Source organism: Sporothrix schenckii (assembly GCF_000961545.1).
Source record: "Sporothrix schenckii 1099-18 chromosome Unknown Cont41, whole genome shotgun sequence".
Taxonomy (NCBI): Eukaryota; Fungi; Ascomycota; class Sordariomycetes; order Ophiostomatales; family Ophiostomataceae; genus Sporothrix; species Sporothrix schenckii.
This window is the reverse complement of record NW_015971142.1, coordinates 4,064,870-4,089,994: the sequence shown is the minus strand read 5'-3', so window position 1 is coordinate 4,089,994 and position 25,125 is coordinate 4,064,870. Positions and strand designations below refer to the sequence as shown.

At 58.1% G+C, this 25,125-nt stretch overlaps 6 protein-coding genes and 1 non-coding gene across 7 annotated transcripts; 4 read left to right on the top strand and 3 right to left on the bottom strand.

Annotated features, from left to right (window-relative positions):
- Window positions 1-322: 322 nt before the first annotated feature.
- SPSK_07535 (mitochondrial protein Fmp26) lies at window positions 323-1,702 on the top strand (the record flags this gene model as incomplete). The annotated part of the gene is made up of 1 exon (XM_016734196.1): window positions 323-1,702. One exon carries the CDS (start codon window positions 323-325, stop codon window positions 1,700-1,702), a length of 1,380 nt encoding a protein of 459 aa, XP_016591623.1.
- Window positions 1,703-4,228: 2,526 nt separating this feature from the next.
- Window positions 4,229-5,734, top strand: SPSK_07464 (monocarboxylate transporter; the record flags this gene model as incomplete). The annotated part of the gene is made up of 1 exon (XM_016734126.1): window positions 4,229-5,734. One exon carries the CDS (start codon window positions 4,229-4,231, stop codon window positions 5,732-5,734), a length of 1,506 nt encoding a protein of 501 aa, XP_016591622.1.
- Window positions 5,735-8,599: 2,865 nt separating this feature from the next.
- SPSK_07241 (uncharacterized protein) lies at window positions 8,600-10,535 on the top strand (the record flags this gene model as incomplete). Its single annotated transcript, XM_016733905.1, has 2 exons — window positions 8,600-9,109; window positions 9,294-10,535. 2 exons carry the CDS (start codon window positions 8,600-8,602, stop codon window positions 10,533-10,535), a joined length of 1,752 nt encoding a protein of 583 aa, XP_016591621.1.
- Window positions 10,536-14,107: 3,572 nt separating this feature from the next.
- SPSK_10746 (tripeptidyl-peptidase I) lies at window positions 14,108-16,036 on the top strand (the record flags this gene model as incomplete). The annotated part of the gene is made up of 1 exon (XM_016737039.1): window positions 14,108-16,036. The coding sequence occupies one exon, from the start codon at window positions 14,108-14,110 to the stop codon at window positions 16,034-16,036; it is 1,929 nt and encodes a 642-aa protein (XP_016591620.1).
- A 189-nt stretch (window positions 16,037-16,225) lies between these two features.
- SPSK_10745 (mitochondrial ABC transporter ATM) lies at window positions 16,226-18,655 on the bottom strand (the record flags this gene model as incomplete). The annotated part of the gene is made up of 2 exons (XM_016737038.1): window positions 16,226-16,317; window positions 16,387-18,655. 2 exons carry the CDS (start codon window positions 18,653-18,655, stop codon window positions 16,226-16,228), a joined length of 2,361 nt encoding a protein of 786 aa, XP_016591619.1.
- A 575-nt stretch (window positions 18,656-19,230) lies between these two features.
- Window positions 19,231-19,302, bottom strand: SPSK_11220. Its single transcript has one exon. It is a non-coding gene; the product is annotated as a tRNA-Glu (tRNA).
- Window positions 19,303-19,578: 276 nt separating this feature from the next.
- On the bottom strand, window positions 19,579-23,931 carry SPSK_06879 (uncharacterized protein; the record flags this gene model as incomplete). The annotated part of the gene is made up of 1 exon (XM_016733552.1): window positions 19,579-23,931. One exon carries the CDS (start codon window positions 23,929-23,931, stop codon window positions 19,579-19,581), a length of 4,353 nt encoding a protein of 1,450 aa, XP_016591618.1.
- Window positions 23,932-25,125: the final 1,194 nt, after the last annotated feature.

Sequence of the window (25,125 nt, the reverse complement as noted above, 5' to 3'; positions counted from 1 at the left end):
GTGTAAAACCACCCCCTGGGAAGGGACGATGGCGCGTCGACCGTGTTTGGGCGGGTCTGGTTGCCAGCAGCAACGGCAGGTGAACGGAGCGAAACTCAAATGAGAGTGGGCCAGGGCAGCTCGACAGCCCAACACGGTTTAGCGCATAATCCTCGACGGGAAAGCTTGGAAGCTGGTCAACCAATTAAGCAATGGGCAAAATTCACGATTTCTCCCGACGACATCGACGACGACATCGACAACGACACCGCCCGTTGGCCATCGACAAATATCGCGACAGTCCTTCTCTGTGTCGCTCACACTCGTTTATATCGTGTACACAATGCGCGGCGCCTCGCTGCGGCCGCCAATGGGCGTCCTGCGGTCACGGGCAGCGACGTCTCCTGCATCACACTCCATCTGCCGGCAATGCATCGTCAGCACCGTCGGCACCGTCGCCAGCCGGCGGACCATCCAGATCAGCTCGACACCGGCGACCGAGTTCCCGCGGCCGACGAGCGGCGATGCGTTTTCTGGTAGCGACAATGACGGCCACGGCGGTCACGGTGGTCCGGGCGGCCGGGACGCGGCGGACGCGCGCTTCGAGGTGCTGGGATCGCCGTACTCGCTGCTGTCGGTGTCGCTGTCGGCGTCCCAGAACCTGTACACGCGGCGCGGCACGCTGGTGTCGGTCGCCGGCAAGCTGGACAATGCGCAGTCCACGCTGTCGGTGCTGGCCCCCGTCCGGCGCGCGCTGCTCGGCATCCCCTTCCTCTACCAGCGCATCTCGTCGACGACGCCGCTGACGCTGCTGATTGGCACCAAGGCGGCCACCACGACCCTCTTCACGCTGCACCTCGACGGCACGACCGACTGGGTCGTCGCGCAGCGCAATGCCCTGCTGGCGTGGACGGGCCACACGCTGCAGGTGACGCCGCAGCGCGGCGCGGGCACGGCGCGCCTCGGCCTCGCGCACTGGGGCACGTCCTTTGTGACGGGCCGTGGCCTCGTGGCGCTGTCGGCGCCGGGCTACATCTACCCGGTGACGCTGGGCGCGGGCGAGGAGCTCGCGGTGCACCCGAGCCACGTGGTGGCGTACGCGGTCGGCAAGCAGGGCGCCCCCCAGCCGTTCCGGCTGCGGTCGGCGCAGGGCGTGCTGGCGGGCGCGGCGGCGTCGGCGGCATCGGCGGTGTCGTCGGCGGCGGCCTCGACGGCCCAGATCACCTCGAGGGCCGTGCGCGGCCTGCGGTTCCAGGTGCCACGGGCGACGTCGCCCCCAGGGACAGCAACAGATGTCGCCACCGCGACTGACAACGGCATTGCGGCGCGTCTCGGCCGCTTCTGGTCGGTCATGCAGACGACGACGACGTACCGGTTCGTGGCGGGCGCCCTCTTTGACGCGCGCACGGTGCTGCGCCGCACGATCTGGGGCGACCGGCTGTTTGTGCACGTCCGCGGGCCGGCCACGCTGCTGCTGTCGAGCCGCGGCGTGCGCGTGGGCGAGGTGCTGACGCGCGACAACGTCAACGAGATTGCCGACGCGGACGCCGGGGTGGTGGCCGAGGCCGTCGACAAGGCGACGAAGCCAGCGGGCGAGCGTGCGGAGGCGGGCACGGCCACGTCCACAGACGCGTCGACGACGGCCATCCACGTGGCCGAGGTCACGGCCAGCGGCAAGGTGACGTTTACCGACGCCAAGGACTTGAAGGAGTTTGTCCGTTGACGTGGGGGGGCAGGCCGGCGCGAGCAACTGACGAGTTACGAACATTAGACGGCGACGAACGCTACACTGTACATTATACGAGGCAGATGAGGGGCGTGGACTGGGGGAGACCTGCGGTGAGACCGCTGGACAGCAAGACAGCATGTCAGAGGCATCGTTCATAACCATTGCCATACTATTTCATTTTGTTAGAACATTCTGCAACATACAAGCATCAATGCAAACCACGTGCGTGTGGCCATCTGAGAGGACGACAGCGGAGTACGGAGTCAAATCTGTTCTCCAGCCAGGAACGCTTCAGCACAGCCACGAACAGCACAGCGCATGCCGTACAGAATAAGGAACACAGCCCTACCCGCCATCTCTGCCAAGCAACTGTGAGAGAGTCCACGCGCTGACAGCAATTGTCAGTCTTTTTTACGAGCCCGCCATGGCAGCACTCTGCGTGCGATTAGGACGACGGATCGTGTGTCGACAAGGATTCGTGAACATACACTCATGCAAAAGGTGCTGACAAGCACGGCATACGATGTGCCTTGTACGATGTGTACGATGTGTACAAAGTGTGTCGCGTAGAATTTGCAGCGGTGCCACACCGTATTGCACGGTAGGCTGAACCAGCCGTGCCTGCGTCCCGCCGTTTCATCCCGACTCCCCTAATTCCTTAATCCCCTAAATCCCAATCCCCGTCAGCATCCCCACACCTCGGCCCTTCGCGCTTTCAACTTGACATTGGGCTGGCGGCAGGCACAGGCTCGCCTTTCGGAGATGGACTTGTCTGGCATTTCCCTTTTCAGGTCTGACAATGTATTCCCCAGTCACTTCAAGAGAGTCGTCCGCGCGCACGGCGGACGACTTGACTGCGGGAGCCTTGCAGAGGTAGGAGTCTGGCGTCCTGTGCCTTTTTTTTTTTGTTGTGTGTCTTTTTGTCCTTTCTTTTCTGTGTTTTTCTTGCTCTTTAATATCGACTTTCCTCTGTCGCCATTATTGGGTCGCAATCTACATGAGCCACGCCTCATACATTCGTACTGTCTGCTTTGTCACAATTGGGGGTGATTGTTTCTCCTCGCGTTTTTCACGAGCCAATCCCCATTCACCCTTCCGTACGGCCCCCAGGCTATCTCGATGCCTCCATATCTTTCTTGATTTCTCGCCGAACTCGTCCACCTCGGAGATACGGTCGCACTACCCACAGCCCAGAAAAACTTGTCCCGTCTGGGCACCACAAAACAAGCAGCGGACGGGGTGCGGCGCTTAGCTCGTGCCGCCTTCTCTTGTCTCTTTGCCGTATCCACTGTCCTGCGCGATGTGCAACACACGGGGTTAAATGGTCGTTGCTGTCCCACGACACACGATGCGCAATGTCCGTCTTAGCTCGCCAGCCTCGTGCTGGTCACTCTTTCAACGTGCATTGTCTGACTCATGGGTGAGCTGGCCGGTATGAATCTTACTTCTTACGCTGCAGATCCTACGGAATCGTCTCGCTTGTGCAGATATACATCGTAGCGTTCCCCAGCAGCCCGGGTCAGCATGCTTCGCGCCCCGTCGTGCCCGGGGCGCGAAATGTTTATTCGACTCGACAAGAGATACTGTGCAATGTTCTTGTGTCGTCTGCATGTATGATGCCATAAGCCCATCGCTGTCCTGCCCGCGGACCCTGGGCCTGGATCGAGACAATCTCGGACGAAGCCCGTCCCTCGTCCGCGGCCCTTTTGTTCGTCATGTTCAGGTACACAGTATTGTGCCACAGCTGCCGGCCATCATGTCTGTTTCCGTCGTATTCCATCGTTCGTCTCAGACGTCGTCTCCTCCGAGCCTCGATCTGGATGCCCGGAGAATTCTTGGTCTGGTCTGGAGCATGGGCGATTTGCTCTCTCCTGACAAATGTTCGCACGATCTCTCTGAGATGAGATCAACACGCTCTCTCGTGCCCCGGCAAGGCTTGCCAAGGCCAAGCCCAGCACGGCATGGCGTGCTATGGCCTGCGTTTAGGTTTCGAGGGGGTAAGCCAGTCGCTTCGTTCGCGTCTTTCGTTCTTGTTTCCGAGTCTGTTTCTGCCATGCACCGTTTCTTATTTGACTAATTCCCCGTTTTTTTTTATTTCTTTTTTTGTTATTCTTCTCCACCTGGTATTCCTGCCAACGTTTTTCTGCTACATGCTGACCCGTGCTTAAACTGGTCATTTCCTATTTCATGGATATATCATTGTCCTCCTCCCCCCGGCCATTGGCATGATGACGTTTGTATCTTATCATCTGTACATTCACACAGAATAACACGTTCCCTTGTCTTTTTTTTTTCTTTCTTTTCTTTTTTTTCCCTTCTTTGTATTTGTTTTCGTTCACAGTCTCTGCTCTCCCCAGCTACAATAAGCGAGTTGTCCCCCCCACCAATTGCGGCAACATTGCCCCGAGTAAATAAAGACACGCTCCGCCCTCAACGTAGTCCGGTCGGTCGCCATCGCCATTTGACTAGGATTTTGTATTCCGTCAGCTTACCGCGCAGCTCGACAAGAACTCCACCAACATGTCCGCAACCCCGGCGCACGGCCAGACGGCCAACGCCGCACCCTACACCGACGCTTCGCGCCATTCCCTCGACCGCATCCCCTCCCAGAACAAGGAGACCGACGCCAACCTCTACCCCGAGCCCGCAAACGCCGTCGAGGCCGACCTGGAAAAGGGCGGCTACGGCCCCGACGAGTCGGACGGGTCGAGCAAGGAGCAGAAGGAGGCCGGCGCCGCACCCACGGATGGCACACCGGCAGACGCCGCCGCTGCGCCGCCCGCACCGCCTGCTGCGCCGCCCGGCATGAGCCCGGCCGACTTCCCCGACGGCGGCCTGCAGGCCTGGAGCGTCGTCTTCGGCGGCTGGTGTGGCCTCTTCTGCACCTTTGGCCTCATCAACTGCATCGGCGTCTTCGAGACCTACTACGTCAACGGGCCGCTGTCCCACTACTCCCAGGGCACCATCAGCTGGATCCTGTCGCTCGAGACCTTCGTCATGACCTTTGGCGGCCTCGTCTTCGGCCGCCTCTTTGACAGCTACGGCCCGCGCTGGCTGCTGATCCTCGGCACCGTCGTCTACGTCTTCGGCCTCATGATGACCAGCCTGGCCACCGAGTACTACCAGTTCCTGCTCGCCCAGGGCGTCTGCGCCGCCATCGGCTCGTCCGCCGTCTTCAACGCCTGCATGGCCTCGGTCGTCTCCTGGTTCTTCCGCCGCCGCGCCGCCGCGTTCGGCATCATGGTCTCCGGCTCGTCGCTCGGCGGCGTCGTCCTGCCCATCATGCTCGACAAGCTCATCGTCCGCGTCGGCTTCCCCTGGGCCGTGCGCGCCGTCGCCTTCTTGTTCCTGGGCCTGCTGGGCATCGCCTGCCTCACCGTGCGCTCGCGCCTGCCGCCGCGGCCCAAGCCCCTCGTCGTCCGCGAGTACCTTGGCGGCTTCCGCGAGCCCGTCTACGTCCTCACCGTCGTCGCCTGCTTCCTCTTCTTCTGGGGCATGTTTTTGCCCTTCAACTACATTGAGCTGCAGGCCAAGGCCTCCGGCATGAGCCCCACCCTGCTGCCCTACCTGCTGTCCATCATCAACGCCGTCAGCATCGTCGGCCGCATCGCCCCCGGCATCGTCGCCGACCGCCTCGGCCGCTACAACGTCATGATTGCCATCACCGCCTTGTCGGCCATCATCTCCCTTGCCCTCTGGATCCCCGGCAGCAAGTCCACCGGCGCCATCGTCGCCTACGCCGTCCTCTTTGGCTTCTCCTCCGGCGGCTTCATCTCCCTCGGCCCCACCCTCATCGCCCAGATCTCCGACATCCGCCAGATTGGCATCCGCACCGGCACCGCCTTTGCCGTCCAGAGCTTCGGCGCCCTCACCGGCTCGCCCATTGCCGGCGCCATCACCACGCACCAGAACGGCAGCTTCACCGGCCTGCAGTACTTTTGCGGCTTCACCATGCTGGCCAGCGTCTTTGTCTTCGTCGTCGCCCGCGTCACCCTGGCCGGGCCCAGCCTCATGAAGAAGGTGTAAACCGTGGCGTCGTTTGGTCGTCTGTCTTTTTCTCCTTTTTTCCTTTTTTGGTATTATGGAAAATGGCAGTTCCTGGCATCTGCGCTGTATTTTTGTCATTGGCTTGCCGTACTGTCTCATCTAGACGTGGACGTCTGGTCTTTTCGATCTAATGTTGCTCGAACTCTTTAGAATACCCCCCTTTCATATGGTAATATAAAATCTCTCCTTTCTGTTAACCTCGTTCACCTCGTCGCGTGACTCGTTCTTCTATCTTGTTCGAGAGTGGTCTTGAGTGTAAACCCGACAGTTCGTGTGTCGCCTCTGGCTTCATACCTGGTCTAACAAAACGTTGGAAACGTTTTATTAGACATGGTGTTATTATTTATTACGTATTTATTTATTTTATTTTCGGTCATTCGGGTTGCGTTTTCAGGTTTTTTTTTTTTTTAAAGCCTCAAAACCTTTCTAAATCAAACGATGAGCACTATAAAAAAATTGCAAAAATACATGCATCTTCAAAAACCATTTTGCATGTTTCAGAACGCTTTCAATCAAAGAAGCCAGTCTTTTACACTCAGAAATGTTCCTAAAATACACACCACCATGCTACATTTACAGATGCCAGTCACAGAATAAAGGATTCCCTAGTCCTAAAAAGGACACACTTGCTCAAGGTTGTGGCCATGCGTCCTGCATTCTATCCGGCCTTTGATCAACGTTCTTTTTGAAGTCATAACGAATTTACTCTGGTCCTTCCTGTCCACAACACTCGAACTTTGATGCGGAGGAGTGTAGAAGAGAAGGGTGAAAAGAACCACCCTAAAAAGACGCCCAGAAATCGTTTCAAAGTAGAGTTGTCAGCTCGAATTATAATTATACTTGGTAAAGAGAAACGAGAAAAAAGAGGAAAAAAGGGAGGACAGACAAAACCACTCCGCTGAACAAGCCAATCAACGGCAGTACAAGAAGCCCTTGGCAGGACAAGCCCTGTCGCCCCCCCATGATTCTTCAACGCCTCAAAGAGTTTCTATTCGCAGACACAGGCTGGCCAAAGCTGGTGCTTCCTCCCATAGCTCCCAACCTTGCATTCTTAGTGGACAAGGCGCCGGGCCAGGTCTGTAAAAAGTACAATGGTACGCACCGGAGGCACCCTGGAGCCTTGATGGAAAAGGAGGCTCGGAGGATAAGACATTAAAATTTTGTTATCCACATTTATTGTTTACGATGCGAGTGGTTTTTTTTTCCTCCCTCTTTCTTTTCTTCTTCATTTTTTTCCTTCTTTGGTCGTTCGTCTTCAACTCGCCGTCTTCTTTGGCCAGCCGAATCGTTCTTTGTAAAACTTCCCTATTTCCATGATTGACAGTTCATCGTCAATCGTATTTACGTTTTATTTCTTTTCTTTTCTTCTCCTTCGCTGAATTGCTGGTCGCTTATCTTATCGCTCGGCAGTATCATTCGTAGGCAGAAGAGGCTGTAATGCGGAGTATTCCGTAATGCGGCAAACCCAAAACTCGAGACAGGAGACATTACGTCGTGTCGCATGTTCTGGTTGATTGAAAAAAAAAAGAAATGAAAAATACAAAGAAAAGAAAAGAAAAAACAAATAAAAAACATATCAATGGTTATTTTTTTTGAATGAAAGGCTGCCTGGTCCGACCAACGTTGAGGATGTTCCTGCAAGTAATACTGAGAAACAAGAAATAGAGAAAAATTGGAACGAGGCGAGACATGCAGCCGGAAAAACAATTCATTGAAAAGAAAATAATAAAATCACGCCCCTAAAAACCCAGACAAACCAAATACCGCCAGTACTGACAAAAGAAGAAAGAGCGACTCCCTGCCCGCCTCCTCCACCGGACAGCTCCCCTCTCTTGCCTTTTTGTTCGTTTTCTTGCTTTTCTTCCTTCTCTTTCCTGGGCACCTGCTTTTTGGGCGTGTTTCTATCGCGCGCCACGCTGTCTTGCTGTATTCAGCAGTTAATTTTAATCCACCTCCCCCATAGCACTTGCCTCTTTTTTCGTCTTTCGTCTTTCGTTTTTCGTGTTTTTTCTTTTCTTTTTTTTGGTCCCTCTTTCTTCTGTTGCTCTTTCCTTCTTTCCCGAATTTGCTTGCCCTCTTATCCCTCTTTCTCTTCCTCTGTTTTCTTCTAAACTTCATCTCTCCCTCCTCTTCTCCTCTTTTCTTCTCTCGCTTTCATTTTCTTTTCTTCGCCCATTCTCTGTCTTATCCACCCCCGCTTTATCGAAAGCGTTCCCACCCGTCCTTTATTCTATTCTTTTTTTCTTTCGCTTCTCGTCTCGTTTTCACCCTTGTCTGTCTTTCCTCTCCTTTCAACTCTCCCTGACTCTCACCGGTGCCGCGACACTTTTCCTCAAGTCTTCTCTTTCATCTCGACGTGCAACGCATCCCGCCTCCGAAAATAACAATTCGACGACTTTAGTTCTCTTTCGCTTCTGCGATCTGCGGTCTGCGTTTCTTTTCGGAATCCTTTTGTGGCTTGCATCGCGCGAGAGTCAACTGTCCTTTTCGACGTTTCATTAGCACGACCACTCTTTCTTATCGATCGTGCCGTCGCCACGTCTCTGCCGCCCTTCTCTCTCCTTTCGTCTCTTTCATCGACCCATTAACTTGGCATCACCTGCGCTGCCTTTCGGACCTCTTTGCCCTCTCGACTTCTATTTGCATCGCCGCAATCACTGCCCCGACCGCGTCCCGCGTCACAGTACCTAGCTACGCTCTTTACTCTTTTACTCTTCCCAGCAACCTTTGATTTCCACCCGACATCGGCTTCCTTCTTTTCTTTTATCCCACCTCGCCTCCTTTTGTCTCATCCCTTCTTTCTTCTGTTCCCTCCCCAAGTTCGTCCGCCTCCTACTATATAAAATGGCGCCCCGCGGACGCCCGCCTGGCCGCAAGAACGGCGGCAGCCACGGAGCTGTCCAGCTGCAATCGAACCGCAAATCTACGCCCGCGTCTACACCAAAAGCTGCATCAAAGGCTGCCACCACGCCTGCCACTGCGCCGACCAAGAAAACGACGACTGCCTTGGCAACATCCACCAACGCTACACCCGCTGCAGCGACACCACAAGCTGCCACTCCGCAAGCCACGCCGCTGGGACGAAAATCCGCAGCAAAGAAAGGCAAGCTCGCCCGGCCGGCCAAGGGTACACCTCGGTCCATGAACACAACGCCTGCATCAGCTGCTGCAGCGGCAGAAGCTGCAGCGTCTGCCACTGCCGCTCCTGCTGCCGTCCCTACTGATACGCCCGCCACACCTGCGACGCCCGCTGCACCTGCTGAGATCCGTGTCGCGCCAATTTCCGAAATCTTGGCCACTGAGCACATCCCTGAGCCGACCGAGCCGGCCACCGAGCGGGACGTCGTTTCTATAGTAAGTTGTTTCCGAGTGTCTCGAGCTGGTTGAGCGTGCATTGATTGCGCCTAGTGTACCGTCTTATTCTGGAGGCGCGTTTGCTTAGCGCCTGTCCGTTTGCTGCCCTAATTTTCAAGCTCCCCTCCCTGTTGCGCAGGGCACTGCGTGAGGTCGTCTGACGCGGAACTAACACCCTCTTCAGGACTCCACTGCAGACAAACAGCCGAACGGCACGTCGCACGCCGCCGAGCAGTCCGTCCTGCCGGACGAGAGCCGAATTGATGACAACGACAAAGAGACCTCCGTCGTAGCCGACGACCCGCCGACAACAACCACGCCCGCCGTCCGCCGCGCCCGTGGCCGGCCGCCAAACAGCTCCCGCGTTGGCAAGCATGGACCCCTGGGCTACACTTCGGCGAATGTGGATCTGGACGCGATCACCTACCGCCAGCTCTCCGAGGACATCAAGGCGTACGAGGTCGACCTCGACTTTTGCCAGGCCCAGCTCGACCAGCCCGACCTCACACCGCAGGAGTCCCGCACACTGCAACTCCGTCGACTGGACCTCAGCCATCAGGTCCGGCACTGCCGGCATCGCCAGGAAACGCTCGAGGCGCAGCGGGCGCTCCACGGCGGCCGTCCGCTGACCGACCCGGTCCCCCATGCCCCGCGGGTGTCGACGGCGGGCACCGGCACCCTGCTAACAAACGGCAGTGGCCGGCGGCCTGTCCCCAACAAGCGGCCCCTGTCGGTGACGGGCTTCGACAACAGTGATGTTGGTATTGGAGCCGGCGGTCCCTCCAAGCGGGCGCGCGCGGCGTCCGAGGTCAGCCTGCAGGACACGATCAGTATGCGCAGCAGCGGCAGCCCTGTTCCTGCTGTCAACGGCATTGGCCATGGCCAGGAGAGCAATGGCGGAGACCACGACGACAACCAGTCCGACGTGGAGATGGTGGCGCACTACACCGGCGGTCACAATCGCGGCCGCAGCCACAGCAGCATCGGCAGCCACAACGACAGCTACCTCGGCAAGGCGGAGGTCGATGACAGCGCCGCCATGGCCGAGAAGGGCGCATCCGACGGCAACGGCTTCTGGAAGTGCCGGCTCTGCGTCTCGGCAAAGTACCAGGATGCCAAGAAACACCTGCGCCAGCCGGCCAATCCGTCGTTGTGGCCCCTCCGGCGCACGGGCCGGCTCATGACCCACTGCCTGGCCATGCACGTGGAGCACACGCCGGAAGAGCGCTGCATGGAGCTCGGCGACGCGCTCGACCACAACCGCGGGCCCTTTGAGTACTGGACACGCCAGAAAAACGTGGACGTGTCGATTCCCAACGTGATTGCGATGCTAAAGTCGGGCAGCTTCCCGGACAAGCTGGCGAAGCACAACGAGGGTGCAGCCAAATTCTTGGCGGAGAGGAAATCGTTGGGCGCGATCGCCTGAGGGGGTTTCGGTGGGCTGTCGGCTCCCCCCGTCTCTTGGTTTTCGTTTTTTTTTTTTCGTACAATTTCTTTTGCTTGTTTTGCTGTCATCATCAGCATAGCCCACGGGACGACAAGAAGAAGGACGGTGAAGGGTTGCACAGGCGTAGCTGTTGGCTGCAACCAGGACCAAGGAGATGCGACATAACGTGAGGCTGGGAGTTACTAATGCATGGCGTTTGTGTGGGATTTCTTATGCTGTTTCTGCTTTTTGGCTCATTTTCTTCTTGATCTTTTCGTTGCTGTAAAGGGACGTTCATCTTATCTTTTCTCTTTTCGTCTTCTCTTTTTGTAAATAGAGGAGTGTGCAAATAAGGGACAAGATCCCGACAACGAATAAAATAAAGAATCTATAACATGAAAAACGAGGTTAATATTGTAGTAAGAATCGAAGGAAAAGCCGTTGGCAGGGGGGTGACGAGGATGGAGAGTTTGCGAATAAGATATGGGTCGTGAGTTGTATGGCACTGTGCTGAAGGAACTGCTCAATAGGCTCTGTACAGTGGCCGGCATTACTCTCCAGCGGCTCAACACGACTGACTGAGAGGGCTGCGCGGCACGGCAATGCACACGACACAACGCACATCTGCATGATGCACGATTTGGGGCAATGCCGATTTCGGGATTTCGGGGCTGCCGCTACACAGCCATGGAGGGTGTGCTGTGGGGGTAACATGAGGGACAACGAGCGGACAGGTGCCGGCTGCAGAATGCCAAGCAATGGCCTTGATCGGATACGATGTTAACGGTGCTGTACACTGTACGCCGCACGATGCGAAGAAACGGCTACGAAATGGATGTTTTCTGCCTTTCTCTTTGGCCGTCGTGCCCAAGGATCCGCTTATGGCCTTCCTCTGCTGTAGTGACATCGGGAACCGCGACGGTTGAATTGCCATGGAAGCACACCATGGGCAACCTTGTCTGCTGGTGTGCCTACCGGCGGTCCTCTGTACCCTCGCATCGGTGGCTTCTCTTCTTTTGTTTTTGTTTTTGTCTTTCGTCTTTTTTTGTCTTTTTTTCATCTTGTCTTTGCTACCCCCTTGCGCTGTCTTGCTTGTCGGCATATCCTGTTGGCCAACGCGGAGATGATAGAGGACGATCGGCACAAGACGTCGCACTGGACCACAGGTACCTTAGTACCTTGCCTGCACATTCAGGCACCACCGCAGGGCCAGGTAGCAGACATGAGATGTGACCTGGAACATGTACAACATACTCTCTATTCTGTAGAGCGAGATTAGACAGGAACAGGACGGGCATCATTGGATGTCTGCCTCACGCTTTATGATTGGCACCGTCTTTTGTCTCTGTCCTATCCCGGTCTCTTCTATCTCCTCACTTTTTCCGCACGAGACACCAACAACCAGAGACCATCTGGTCCGCATCCTGCACCCGAAAGTGCCGTCTTCGTCTCTGCAAAGCGTCTTTCTCACAACGCTGGCCAAGCCGCATTCCTCTTCCATTTCCTTCTTCGGCAGCTGCTTTTTACTTTTGGCCTTGTTTGACGCAATCGCACCCTGCCGTCGCCATCCCCATAACCTCTTTCTCTCTTCATCCTAGCGCCGGCCCTCTCGCACGGGCCACACCACCTCTTCACCAAAACCCCTGAGGCGCCGATGCGATCGGCATTGCTTCTTGTGGGGAGTCACAAGGAACAAAGGCCGTGGCCTTGCAGCCAACAACATCGTCCGCAGTCGTGGGACCAGCCGACGCGTTTCTTGTTTCGTTTCTTTCCCTTTTTCTTGTTCCCCGTCTGCATTTTCGACTTTGACCTGCCTCAATTGACTACTCACTTACTCGCTGGTTCTAGGAGGGTATTTCGTACAGCGAGCCTGGCCACTACGGAATAGGCGGCATTTGCATCCCCGTCCTTGGTTGTCCGTAGCGTCGCACTTGCCTTGCCGGGGCTTGTTCTCTTACATGCCTAATCGGGCAACTCCAAAGCTCGGCATGTTCCTTCCCTCGTTGTACGAAGTAGCTGCCCTCATGGCCTCGTGCCTGGCACCTTCCTCTTCATGCCGCCTTCTCCTTCTTTCCTGTTATGACCGATCCTGGACGATATGTGCAGCAGACATTTCCGCTCTTTTTGGCCTCTCTCCTCTCCTCCTGTCTGCATCCTCTCCTTTTTTAATCTCTCGCCACCATGTTTCGTTTCATGCACCCTCCACATCACACCCGCCATTTCCACAACTTGCCAGCCCATGGTTTGTCCTCGCCATGAGGGCATTTTTACACCCGTCTGATCCTGACTGTGACCCAGATCCCCTGCCTATAACGCACCGATGTTTACTCAATGGCGTCTCTGCTCACATTTTTCTCGTTTTCTTACCACATCATTTCATGTCGTTTAGTCATATCGTCATTTATCATTCTACCATTTCACCATTCTCTCATTCCATCATTCTATCGTCCTATCATCCTAGCATCCCCGCTTCCGTTGACTTTGACTTTCAACTCACCTTCCCTTCTGTCACAAGGACGACTCCACTTTGGCCTGGACGGCCTCCCTTGTCACTGCCGATCTCTTTTCTGCCGAGATACGACAACAGCGCCCAGATGTGCGAATGCTCTGAACGGACATACATCCTATGCTGATATGCAATGGCGTTCTGTGAGGTGCCCACTCCTTTCCTTCGACGCCCAGCTGACCCCATCGCGGCTTTGAGCGTCCGGCCAGATCCAGAAAGCTTGTCCGTTCTTGGCAGGACCTTGTCGTTCTCGCCCTGCTAAGCTTTCTTCGCTCTGCCAAGGTGTGTTTTATTTCATATTGCGCTGCCGTGTCCCGGTAAACAAGGCTATTTGGGCCCAGCAATGACGACAGCCGGGCAGCCAGGAGGCTCAGCAAGGAAGGGCTGGATGCCCAGCGCGACGGGCACGGCTTGATATGAAAAAGGAAGGCAAGCCGAGTGGGAAAACTGGCAAGAAAATGGCAGAAACGCGAAAAGCCTCCGATTTGTGCCTCGCACTGCGTGCCCACAGCCTGCTGCGCACACGGGTCACTGTTTCTTCCGAGTCGTCTCCATTGCGGCACAACTGCACAGAGTATGACAAGTACGACAAGTGTGCCAATGCCGTGCCACGATAGGTGTTGGGAGATCGCCATCCCTCGCTGCCCCCATCGTTCTGTCTATAAAATACCTCCTAGAAAAACGGGTAGCTCCACCTCCTCGTTTCTGTGCGGAGCACTGCTGCTTGCCCGTCTCGCCGTCTTTGCAGCTTTGGATGGCGAAGCAAATTAAACACCTCGCGAATCACCCACACTCACGCAGTTCGTGCCTGTCCATCCCTGCAACCCATCCGCCCTTCCTCCCTCCTGTGGGGTGACCCTCTTTCTTGGCGCACACGATCTTGTGTACCACACGACCACAGGAGTACAGAGATATATAAACACCGGGCCGTGTCCACCCAACGGCGTGTCTTTCCCTGTCTCCGTCCGCTTTGCCTACCATCTTCGTTTCCTCTCCACGCCTCTCCACCTTTCTCCACCCTTCTCCCTTTCCTCTTCGTCCTCTACTTTCCCTCTCGTCGCCCATCATGGCTTGCAGCACCCTACGGTCTGGGATGGCCACTCTGGCTGCCATTGCCACGACGGTGATGCTCTTGCCCGCCACCAACGCCGCCGTCATCAGCAAGATCGACGCGGTGCCAGCAGGCTGGACAGTCGCCAGCAGCTCGGCCGCGGGCAAGACGTTCAAGACGGAGAACACCGACACCGGCGCTTCGGCTGACACGCATGTGTTCACCATTGCCCTCAACCTGCAAAACATTGACCAGCTCGAGTCCCGCCTGCTGGCCGTGTCGACGCCTGGCCACGCCAGCTACGGCCAGTTTGTGGATGTCGACGGCATCACGGCGACCTTTGGCCCCTCGGCCGACGCCGTGTCGGCCGTGACCAGCTGGCTCGAGTCGAGCGGCGTGGTCAAGAGCTACGTCGTGCGGGACGGCTACGTGGATCTCGCGACGGACGTGGCTGGTGCCAACAAGCTGTTTGGCGCCGACTACCAGTACTACACGCCGCCCTCCACCGCGTCGACGACGGCGGCGGCCACCTCGACGAAGCTGCGCACGCTGTCGTACTCGGTGCCCGACGACATTGCCGCGCACGTCGCGCTTGTCGACCCGGGCAACTACTTTGGCGGCGCGCGGCCGTTTGCGCCGCGTCTGGGCGACATGCAGTTTGGCGAGCGCGCGGTGGCCACGCCGGACAAGGTCAAAAATCCCAGAAAGGGCGCCACCAAGACGGCGATTGACGCCGCCTGCCAGACGTCCATTACGCCCGCCTGCCTCAAGCAGCTGTACCAGGTCGGCGACTACGCGGCGGACGCCAGCTCAGGCAGCCGCATTGGCTTCGGCAGCTTCCTGGGCCAGTCGGCCCTGTACGAGGATCTGGCCGACTATCTCAAGCTGAACGGCCTGCCCGCGCAGAACTTTTCCGTCGAGCTCATCAACAACGGCACCAACGACCAGAACCCGACCACGGCGCAGATTGGCGAGGCCGACCTCGACGCCCAGAACATTGTCGGCGTCGCCCACCCGCTGCCCGTCGTCGAGTACATCACGGGCGGCAGCCCCCCCTTTGTGCCCAACATTGACCAGCCCACGCCCGCCAACAACAGCAACGAGCCGTACCTGCCGTACTACCGCTACCTGCTCTCCAAGACCAACGCGGAGCTGCCCCAGGTCATTTCCAACTCGTACGGCGACGAGGAGGACTCCGTGCCCTACAACTACGCCGTGCACACGTGCAACCTGATTGGCCTGCTGGGCCTGCGCGGCATCACCGTCATCGAGTCGTCGGGCGACCTGGGTGTCGGCGCCGGCTGTCTGGCGCCGGACTACAAGACGCCCGAGTTCAACGCCATCTTCCCGGCCACGTGCCCGTACTTGACGTCGGTCGGCGGCACCGTGGACGTCACGCCTGAGATTGCCTGGGACGGCTCGTCCGGCGGCTTCAGCAGCTACTTCCCGCGCCCGGCCTGGCAGGCGCTCGCCGTCGGCGCCTACCTGGCGGAGCACGTGTCCGCGAGCACCTACGAGTACTACGGCCACTACACCAACTGGCACGGCCGCGGGTTCCCCGACGTGTCGGCGCACAGCGTCAGCCCAGACTACCAGATTGTGTACGCCGGCACGCCCGGCCCCTCGGGCGGCACCAGCGCGGCCGCGCCCGTGTGGGCGGCCATTGTGGGTCTGCTCAACGACGCGCGCCTGCGCAAGGGCCTGCCGACGCTCGGCTGGCTCAACCCGCTGCTGTACACCTTTGGTCCGCAGGTGCTGACGGACATTACGGCCGGCCAGGCCGTCGGCTGCAACGGCCAGAACACGCAGAGCGGCGGCGCCGAGCCGGCCGGTTCGGGCGTGATCCCGGGCGCCTTTTGGAACGCGACGACCGGCTGGGACCCCGTGACGGGCTATGGCACGCCCAACTTTGGCAAGCTGCTGTCGCTGGTGACGGGGTTCTAGGGGCGCTACGGGCGCTAGGTGTGCAAGCCGGTGGTCGTGGGAGCCGGGTGGAGGAAAGAGGAATCGTGATTTACAAAGAACATTGATCCATGTCCATATCCTGTCTATTTTGTTGAACCCAAATGTGCCAATGTGCAAATGTACTCCAACTCCCCATATGTCCAGTCCACATCGCCCACGTACGTCAACCTACTTGGTCTTTGGCTTCTCCGCGTCGGTAATTTCTTCGGCGCCCTCCTCGATCTCGCCGTCGTCGATGCGTGTTTCCTGGGCTGCCAGCGCTGTTAGTACTCGTTGGCTCTGCATACTGGGAAACAGGGAAGAAAGGGAAGACAGGGGCAAGAACGTACCACTCCACAACTGCGCGTAGATGCCGTTGCGGTCAATCAGCTCGCGGTGGGTGCCAGTCTCGGCGACCCGGCCGCCGTTGAGCACAATGATGAGGTCGGCGTCGTAGATGGTGCGCAGGCGGTGGGCGACAAAGACGCTGGTGCGCGCGTTGCCCCTTTCCTTGAGGATGCTGTTGATGTTCTGCATGAGGGCCTGCTCGGTGTGGGTGTCGAGGGCGCTGGTGGCCTCGTCAAAGAAGAGCAGCGGCGGGTCCTTGAGCAGCAGGCGCGCGACGGCGAGGCGCTGCTTCTCGCCGCCGGAGATCATGAGGCCGCGCTCGCCGACCTGCGTCTGGTAGCCGTCCTTCCAGCCGGCGATGATGTCGTGGATCTGCGCGCGGCGCGCGGCGGCGACGACCTGGTCGGGCGTGGCGGCGAGGTTGCCGTACCTTAAATTGTGCTCGACGGTGTCGTTGAACAGCGGCGTGTCCTGGGGCACGACGCCAATGTGGCGGCGCAGGCTGGCGAGGCGGACGGCGCGGACGTCCTGGCCGTCGATGAGAATGCGGCCGGCGTCGACGTCGTAGTAGCGGAAGAGCAGCTTCAGCAGCGTCGACTTGCCGCAGCCGCTGGGGCCGACGACGGCGACCTTTTGGCCCGCGGGGATGGTCAGCGTCAGGTCGCGTAGGATGGGGCGGTCCTTGTGGTAGCCAAAGGTGACGTTGTCGAAGCGGATCTCGCCGCCGGCGGTGGCGGCGGCCGTGGCGGGCGAGGCGGACGAGGCGGGCGCGGCGCTCTGGCCCGCGGCCAGAACCGCCTGGGCCGTCGTCGGCGCCAGCACCAAGTCTTTGGCGCCCGGCGCGTCCGTCACCGTGACATTGACGCGCTGCAGGTTGAAGAGCGTCTCCATGTCGAGCAGCGACTGCCGCAGCTCGCGGTAGACGGTGCCCAAAAAGTTGAGCGGCACCGACAGCTGGAAGACGAGCTGGTTGATCATGACCAGGTCGCCCACGGTCAGGTCGCCACCGGCAATGCCGCGCGCGCCCAGGTACATCATGGCCGTCAGGGCGGACGAGAAGATGAGGTTCTGGCCGCTGTTGAGCAGCGCCAGCGACGTGGCCACCTTGATGGAGCTCTTCTCGTACTGGCGCAGCGCCGCGTCGTAGCGCGCCACCTCAAAGGCCTCGTTGTTAAAGTACTTGACCGCCTCGTAGTTGATGAGCGAGTCCACGGCGACCGTCGACGCCTTGTTGTCGGCCGCGTTGGCCTGGCGCCGGAACTTGGTGCGCCACGCCGTCGTCGTAATGGTAAAGGCTGTGTACGCGGCCATCGTGGCCGCCGTGATGGCGGCAAACTGGTAGCCGTACTGGTACGTCAGGATGCCGCAGACCATGGTGATTTCCAGCGCCGTCGGCAGGATGTGGAAGACCATGCTGGTCAGCAAGAACGAGATGCCCTTGGTGCCGCGGTCGATGGCGCGCGTCAGCCCGCCCGTCTGCTTCGACAGGTGGAAGCTGAGGTCCAGGTGCAGCAGGTGGTCAAACACGTTGCCGGCGACCTTGCGGATCGCCTTCTGCGCCACCGACGCAAACACGGCGTTGCGCAGCTCCTGGAACAGCGTCGCGCCGATGCGCGTGGCCCCGTACGCCAGGATCATGCTGCCGGCCACCGTCGCCGCCGTCATGCCGCCCGTCGCCGTCACCGCCGACAGGTCCACGTTCATCGTGTCGACGATGCTCTTGAAGTAAAACGGCACCTGCACATTGAGCACCTTGGCGCCCACCAGTAGCGCCACGGCCAGGGCCACGCGCATCTTGGTGTCCAGGCTGCCCCGCCCCGACGGCCACAGGTACCGCGACATCTCCTTCATAATGGCCCAGTCGGCCTTGCGCTGCTCGGACGCCGACTTGTCCACGTCGGCCAGCGGGTCAGCGGCCTTGGTAGCCTGTTTTGCGCCAGCAGGTGTGGCCGGCGATGCTGCTGCTGTGGGTGAGGCGGCGGCCTTTTTAATCTCTTCCGGAGTGGGCGTGGCCGTTGCGGGCGGAGGGTGCGTCGGGGTCGCATCTCTGCGCAGGGCCGTCGCAGCCGAGAAGAAGCAGGTCGAAGGTTGTCGGAGGAGGGCATGCGAGAGCGTCGAGGGGACGCCCCGGCTCAGAAGAAGAGGAGACGTTGCGGCCGGAGCTGACGAAAGCCATGGCTGGCGGCGATACGCCTGTTGGCTGCCGGGTTGCACCTGCCGCGCCGCCGACAGCGAGAACGTAGACGCTCGGGACAGGCCGCGAGCCGCCATTTTAGCGAACACTGGAGACGGACGCTCCGGGGGGCATATCGTGGCAATCCCGAGCCGACCGAACGGAGGTCAATGGAGCGAGCGATCGGGCTGCCGTTCGAGAAGGTCTTCGAAACGGATGGAGATAAAGTCGGAGCTCGGCGAGAGGGATGTGTGGCAGATGGACAATCTGGCAATTGCTTGGGAGACGAGAGGGAATAAAGGAAGAGGAGAGAAGACAAAAGAAGAACAAAAGAAAGAGTGTCTGCAGAAGCGCAAAGGGACAAAGTGAGCATCAATGGCCGTCAGCGAGCGTGAGCGTGGGCGTGAGCTTGGCTCCTTCGCTCGTTGGCTTCCGCCGCCGTCACGGTCGACCAAGAAGAATGGTGCTGGGCCTTGACATGACGCCTGTAGCCATTGAAGCTTAGCGCGTCTGGCTTGCTAATTCGCTTGCAAAACCCGCTGCGAGACCGCTGCGACATGATGCAATGGCCCGCCGTTATGCCGAACTGCAGAGCACGTGAGCGTGTTAACATAGAAAAAAAAAAAAAAAAAAGACCCACCAAACACAGCACCAAAAAAGAAACAGATATGAGCTCCGATACGGGGAATCGAACCCCGAGCTCGACGGTGAGAGCGTCGGATGTTGACCATTACACCATATCGGATGTTTTCGGATGTTGAAGAAAGGTAATCCTTACCATAATTATGAAAGCACTCAATTACGTATTGATGACAGGAAGAAAAGAAACATAGTCCGTTTTGCAACAGTATTACACGAATTAATAGAAAACTGCACCAGGGTATTCCAAGTGACATAGAAAAATGAATACCAAAAAAAAAAAAAAAAGCAGGAACAAAAACGCCATGCAAAGACCTTTCATTCTGGTATCACTGGATCGACCTCGTCTGCCGCACACCAGTACTCCGGACATGTACGCACATTACTTCCCCCGCGGGGCCCAGTTGGCCACGTACCCGCGCTGGGCATAGCCCACCCGTGCCTGCAGCCCCAGCCCGACATTCTCGCCGCCGCCCCAGCCGCCGGTCCGCGCAGCATTGATCCCAAACAGCTCTTCGTCGTGCGCATGGTCGGGGACGCCCCATATGGACGACGCGTACTCCTGCAGCTGCTGCTGCCGCTGCCGACGCCGCAAGGGCGCGCGCGCCCAGCCCAGCGTGAACCCGGCCGTCACGGCCAGCCCGTCGCGAAACGGCTCGACGAGCTGGTCGCCCGTCTGCCACTCGGGCCCGCGCCCAAAGTAGCCAAACACGTTGCCGTCGGTCAGCAGGGCAGCCACACTCGCAATGCTGGTGATGGGCCGCGGCAGCACGTTGCTGGGCCCCGGGAACGTGATCCAGCTGAGCAGCGAGCAGACCAGCACGAGGCCCAGCAGCGTCTGGAGGACACGCGTCGTGGGCGCGTCCTGCAGCAGCCGGCGCGTGCCGTCCGAGACGCTCGTGAGGTGGCCCGTGAAGCCGATCTGCGTGGCGTTGCCTATGGCGGTGCCGTTGCTGTCCAGCGGGAAGACGGCGGCGGGGCGCGACGATGCCGTCGTGGGGCGCCGGTTGAAGGCGCTGACGACCTGGGCGCGCAGAATGCCGTGCTGTTTCAGGATGGCTTCGGCGACCGAGTTGTTTTGCGTGCCGGGCCCACTGGCGCTGGTGCTGTTGCCGTCGCCGAGTGTCGCGACAGGAAGGCCAAACCGGGACGAGACGAGCGTGCCAAAGAAGCTGTCGAGCAGGTTCGGCGATGTCGTCATCGTACTGCTGAGTAGACTGTAGTTGAGCGTTGTGCTGAGGGCAGCATCGGATGGTTGGACGGTGGCCTCCATGCGCCGGAGCGGCAAGTCCGGGTTGATGTCCAGTGTGGCGCCGTCAAAGGTGACTTGGACATCGAGCTGCTCCATGGTCTCGTTGCACGCAAGGGCCGAGATGGTTTGCACCGTCGTCTGGTTGGTGTTGGCGTTGCTGAGCTGGCCCCAGGCATACACCCAGTGGGTGATGAGCGAGCCGTTGGCGGCCTGGAATGGCCGGTATGCAGCAACACCAAAAATGGCATCCGAACGGATGGGTGCGGGAGACGCTGCGGCCGGTGACGGCGCAGGGACGCGTACGGACGTCGTAACATTCGAGCTATTGAATGTTGTGAGTGGCGGTGCTGTTCCGAGCACGAGTGTGCTGGACAACAGCTCGCTGCTGCCGAGGCTGGGTTCGCCGGGCAAGTTGATTCGCAATGGGTTCACAATGCCGCCAATGCGGTAGTTTGTGGTCAGGTTGACGACAATGTCCTTCTGCGCGTAATAGCTGCAGGACATGGCCGACCGCACAGCCGGTACCGTCGTGGTGGTCTCGAGATCGTCCGTCTCATTCACGCCGATCAACGGAACTATGGCCAGCGCCGGGAACACCAGGTCTTCAAACGTAAAATCGGGATACGACACGTTCCCGTCCAGCACGAGCGAAGCCAGTGTCATGCCATCCATACATGATGGACACGTTGCTGAAGAATTCAGTGGTGGATTGGTCGAGTTAGAAAAAAAGTCTTGTGTGATGAGCTGCACCTCGGACGAGACTGGAACGGTTCGCGCTGTGAACACACTCGCGGCGAAGATGGGGAGCAGCGCCGCCGCCACCACGGCCGCAGAAGACCCAGCCACAGTGTAGCACCGCATACGGATGGCCTTGTACACCGCCGTGGGTGCCGTGCGGTCCAGCAGGCCCGATGTCATATTCACCATGGACCCGCCGGATGGCTTCATCAGCTCCGCAAAGGGCGCCAAAGCGCGGACATGGAAGTCAGCTGTGGCAAAAAGGATGGCAACGCATGTGACGATGAACGCCGGCAGCAAGGTCCAGAGGAAGTGCTTGAAGGTGCCCGTCTCAAGCGTCCCAAAACCATCATTCCTGTTTGAAATGCGCAGCGCAATCTCCAAGCCGGCAAAGAGGACTGCGAGAAACACGTACATCACCACACGCTGCAGCGGATGCAGACCAAAGGGATGGTGCCAGCCGCTGGTAGGCTCCGTGTACCGGGTTTCTGGCTCGGGGTGGTCGACGTCACTGAAGATGCAAAAGTTGCCCTTTCCTGTCTCTGCCGAGCCTCGATCGTATGGCTCAACGCCCGTGTAGTAGGCGCTCATCTTGACACGGCTGCGTAATGCACGTTTGTCGGCACCACCGGCACCGCGCAGGGCCTGTAGAAGCGTCCGGCTGTGGGACAGCAAGGCGGCAACGTCCAGCAGACTCTGCGGGTCCCGCGGCAGGTAGCCTTTGCCAGGCACCACGCAGATGGCGACAATGTTGAAAAGGAGAATTATGGAGAGGAGCACAGTCACTATCTGGACAGCGATCATGCTCACGACGAGTCGATCGCCCCCAATGTATGCTGTGCACGTCGTGGCAATCGCCGCTGGCTGCATTAAGGCCTGGTGAGCGATGAGCGCGGAATACTGTAGAAAATAGGTCTGGACGAGAGCCTGCAACGTATCGGCGTCGAGATAGGCGGCAGTGGGCGTGGCTGGTGCGTCCGTGTTGACATCGTCCTGGCCTTGTATGCCAAAGGCGAGGTACATTGGTGCGTCGACGTTGACGTTGGCGGAGGATGCGAAATAGGGCGAGTTGGTGTCGCTGATGCTGGCGGCTGCTGGTCCAGTGAGAGAGTCAAAGTGGGCTTGGGCAATGTCCCATGGCTGAACATTCGACAACTCTTGGGGCGCAGGCGACGCGTTGAGGGCCACGCTGTCAATGTATGAGCCGTTCTTCACGACGTCGACTTGGCTGATGGCATAGGATGGTCGACAAATGAGCTGTTGCGAGTCGTCAATCGACCCGGTAACGGTTTGGTTGTTGCCGCCAATGGCGGCCTTGGCATCGATGCTGGCCGTGCCAAAGAAGACAACGACTCTCTGCGCCGACATATCCGACGAACTGTCACAAGCAGCGTGGACCATACGAGCAACGACATGGGTTCGGCTGGTCGAACCATTGTTGCTGCTGAAGCTGGAGCTGATGATGGGAACGTTGACTGTGCACGCCTCTGCGGTCATTGTCGTGTTGAATCGGACGACGCCGGTTCGTGGGCTTTGGATGCCGTTGAGTGTCAGCTGCGCGGGGGCACAGTTGATACTGCCAGAGAAGCCCGAAACTGTGGCCTGAAACTGTGTACTGCTCGACATGTGGGAAGCAAACTCTTGAAAGGCAAACTTGCTCGACGTGCCGTCGGGAAACGTGAGGTTGTCTCGCTGCAGGCCGACCATGGTCAGGAGCGGGATGTTGCCAATCGTGGAGAGCCGCGAGCCGTCGTTTACAAACTCTGATGTCAGAGTAACGGACGTCGTCTGCTCCGTATCCGAGAGCACCGTGAGAGAAATCATTCCAGTCGAAATAATAATGGCCGTCTTCAGAAGCACAGCAATCATCGAGGCACATGCCACTGCGACATCGCCGTTCTTCAATGCCTGGAACGCATCACGGGGCGGAATGATGGAAAAATAGTCGAGAAGCAGCGTCTTGTCGGCCGAGTTGGGGCCCTTTGCTAATTGCAGCCATGGCGCAGACATCTTGGCCTGGTATTCGACGCGACTCCAAAGGGTTGCTATTATTGTTAAGATAGCAGGTGGCACCAGCGAGAGCAAGTACCGCAGACTCGTGCTTGTCTCTCCGAGCAAGCCCGCATTGCGTCCTGAGTAGTCCAGCAGAGCCTCTGCCACGATGATGCAGGCGGCAAAGACGGCAAAGAAGGCGCTCAGGATCTTGCGTTGGAGATAGTACGGCCGCCATGGCAGTGGGACGTCAATGAGCCCCGGTCGCTTCGCCCCGCGTCGTGGATCACCGCCATTGCTTTCCAGATCCTTGAGTTGTGCCAGAGAACTTGCCGTCAATTTTGCGCCGCCGAGATTGCGCGTGTCCCTCTTTGGTTTTCGGTCTTTCGAAGATGTCTTCCGCGAGCCCAGTTGTGACGCGGAGTTTGAGGGGCTGAGAGAACTGGTTGTCGTTGTACTGGACGTCCCGTTGGACACACTGCTCTCAGTGCTGGGGGTTGCGCTGTGCGTAAAGGTAGCTGGCGACGGCCGCGGAGTGCTAAACGAGGCGTGCGACGGTCTATATGGCCGGTCGACCGAGGCGCTCCGGCTTCGATGTGACCCAGGCGCCACAGAGGAGCGGTCTCGCGAGAACTGCTCGCTGTACATGGAGTACCGGGCCATGGAGGCGCTCCGACTTCGCCGGTCTGCTTCTTGCCGGGCACTTATCGATGTCCGGCCCCTCGCCAGATGTGCATATTCTTGGTAAGACATGATGGAGATGTCGTCCCTCTGGGCCCCCTGTTGCGCTGAGAGCCAACCCAATTGTCTCTCTCGGCCAGCAGAGTCGTCGGTCGTGCAGTCTGTCTCAGGATGTAATCACCATGGCTGCCGGCTCTGAAACGGTTGTAGTCCCTGTGTATCTGTATGTTGGTGGAATCCAGATGAAATTGAGATGTGTGCCAAGGTGTGATATTTGTCGTCGATTAGGTTGTGGAAAGTTGAGGCGAGATGAATAGACGGCTTGAAATAAATGGTGATATTAACGAAAATTAGGAGATGAATAATGATTAATCTCAAAAAATAGAGAGAGATCCCGTGAGCCAGATACTTTGACAAGAAAAGAAAGGCACCATCAAACTCGGGTCTTGGTATTACCGGGCGAGAGTTTGTTCAAAGGCCTCTGCTGGTCCAGCCACAGAAGCTTGGATATGAAGGTAAAGAATCATGCAAATATGGTAGACTCAAGACACCCGATGAAAGACGAACATGAGAGGAAGAGGAGAGGGACAGAAACCCATGTGCGTCCAGAGCCGAATTTGGTTTACATGAATGATCATCGCGGGCCTCCGGAGGAGCACTTGCATGTCCTGGCTCCCTCGTATTTTATGGTGCCTTGCACTTTGACAGGTTTTGTCGTTTCGAAGTGACAAGCGACGAGGAGGTCGACTTTGCCGCGCCCTGAGCACGGGGCCACTGAGTCTTGATGTGACATGTGGCTGTTAAAATGCGACGTCTCTTTGATTTTTTTTGTGCGTATAAAGCGCCATGAGCGGTATGAACAAATGGTGCTGGAAAGAAAGAGAGAGGGCTGCCAAGAAGGAAAGACAGGTGTGTCCGTGCAAACCAGAATGATGAGGTCTGTTTCAGTTGAGGCTCTTCCGGGACAGTGCCTGCAACCCGTGTGTGTGCGACACAAGGGACCAGCCGCAATTTGGTACTGTGGAGCTGGTTGACTCGACAAACTGGAGGCGAACGAGAAATTCAACCGGCTAATTGTCCAAATTGACAGTGCTCTTGCCTGTCGAAACGGTCCAGAACCAGTGATTTTGCCTTTTTGTGGTGTTTCAGATCCCTGGCGTCGAGTAACCGAGGGGGCAGCGGTTCATATACTGCGTAAATACTCCTGCCAAGCGACATCGTACTCTACTCACATTCTTTTGTTGAAAGGTTAACGATTGCCTCCTG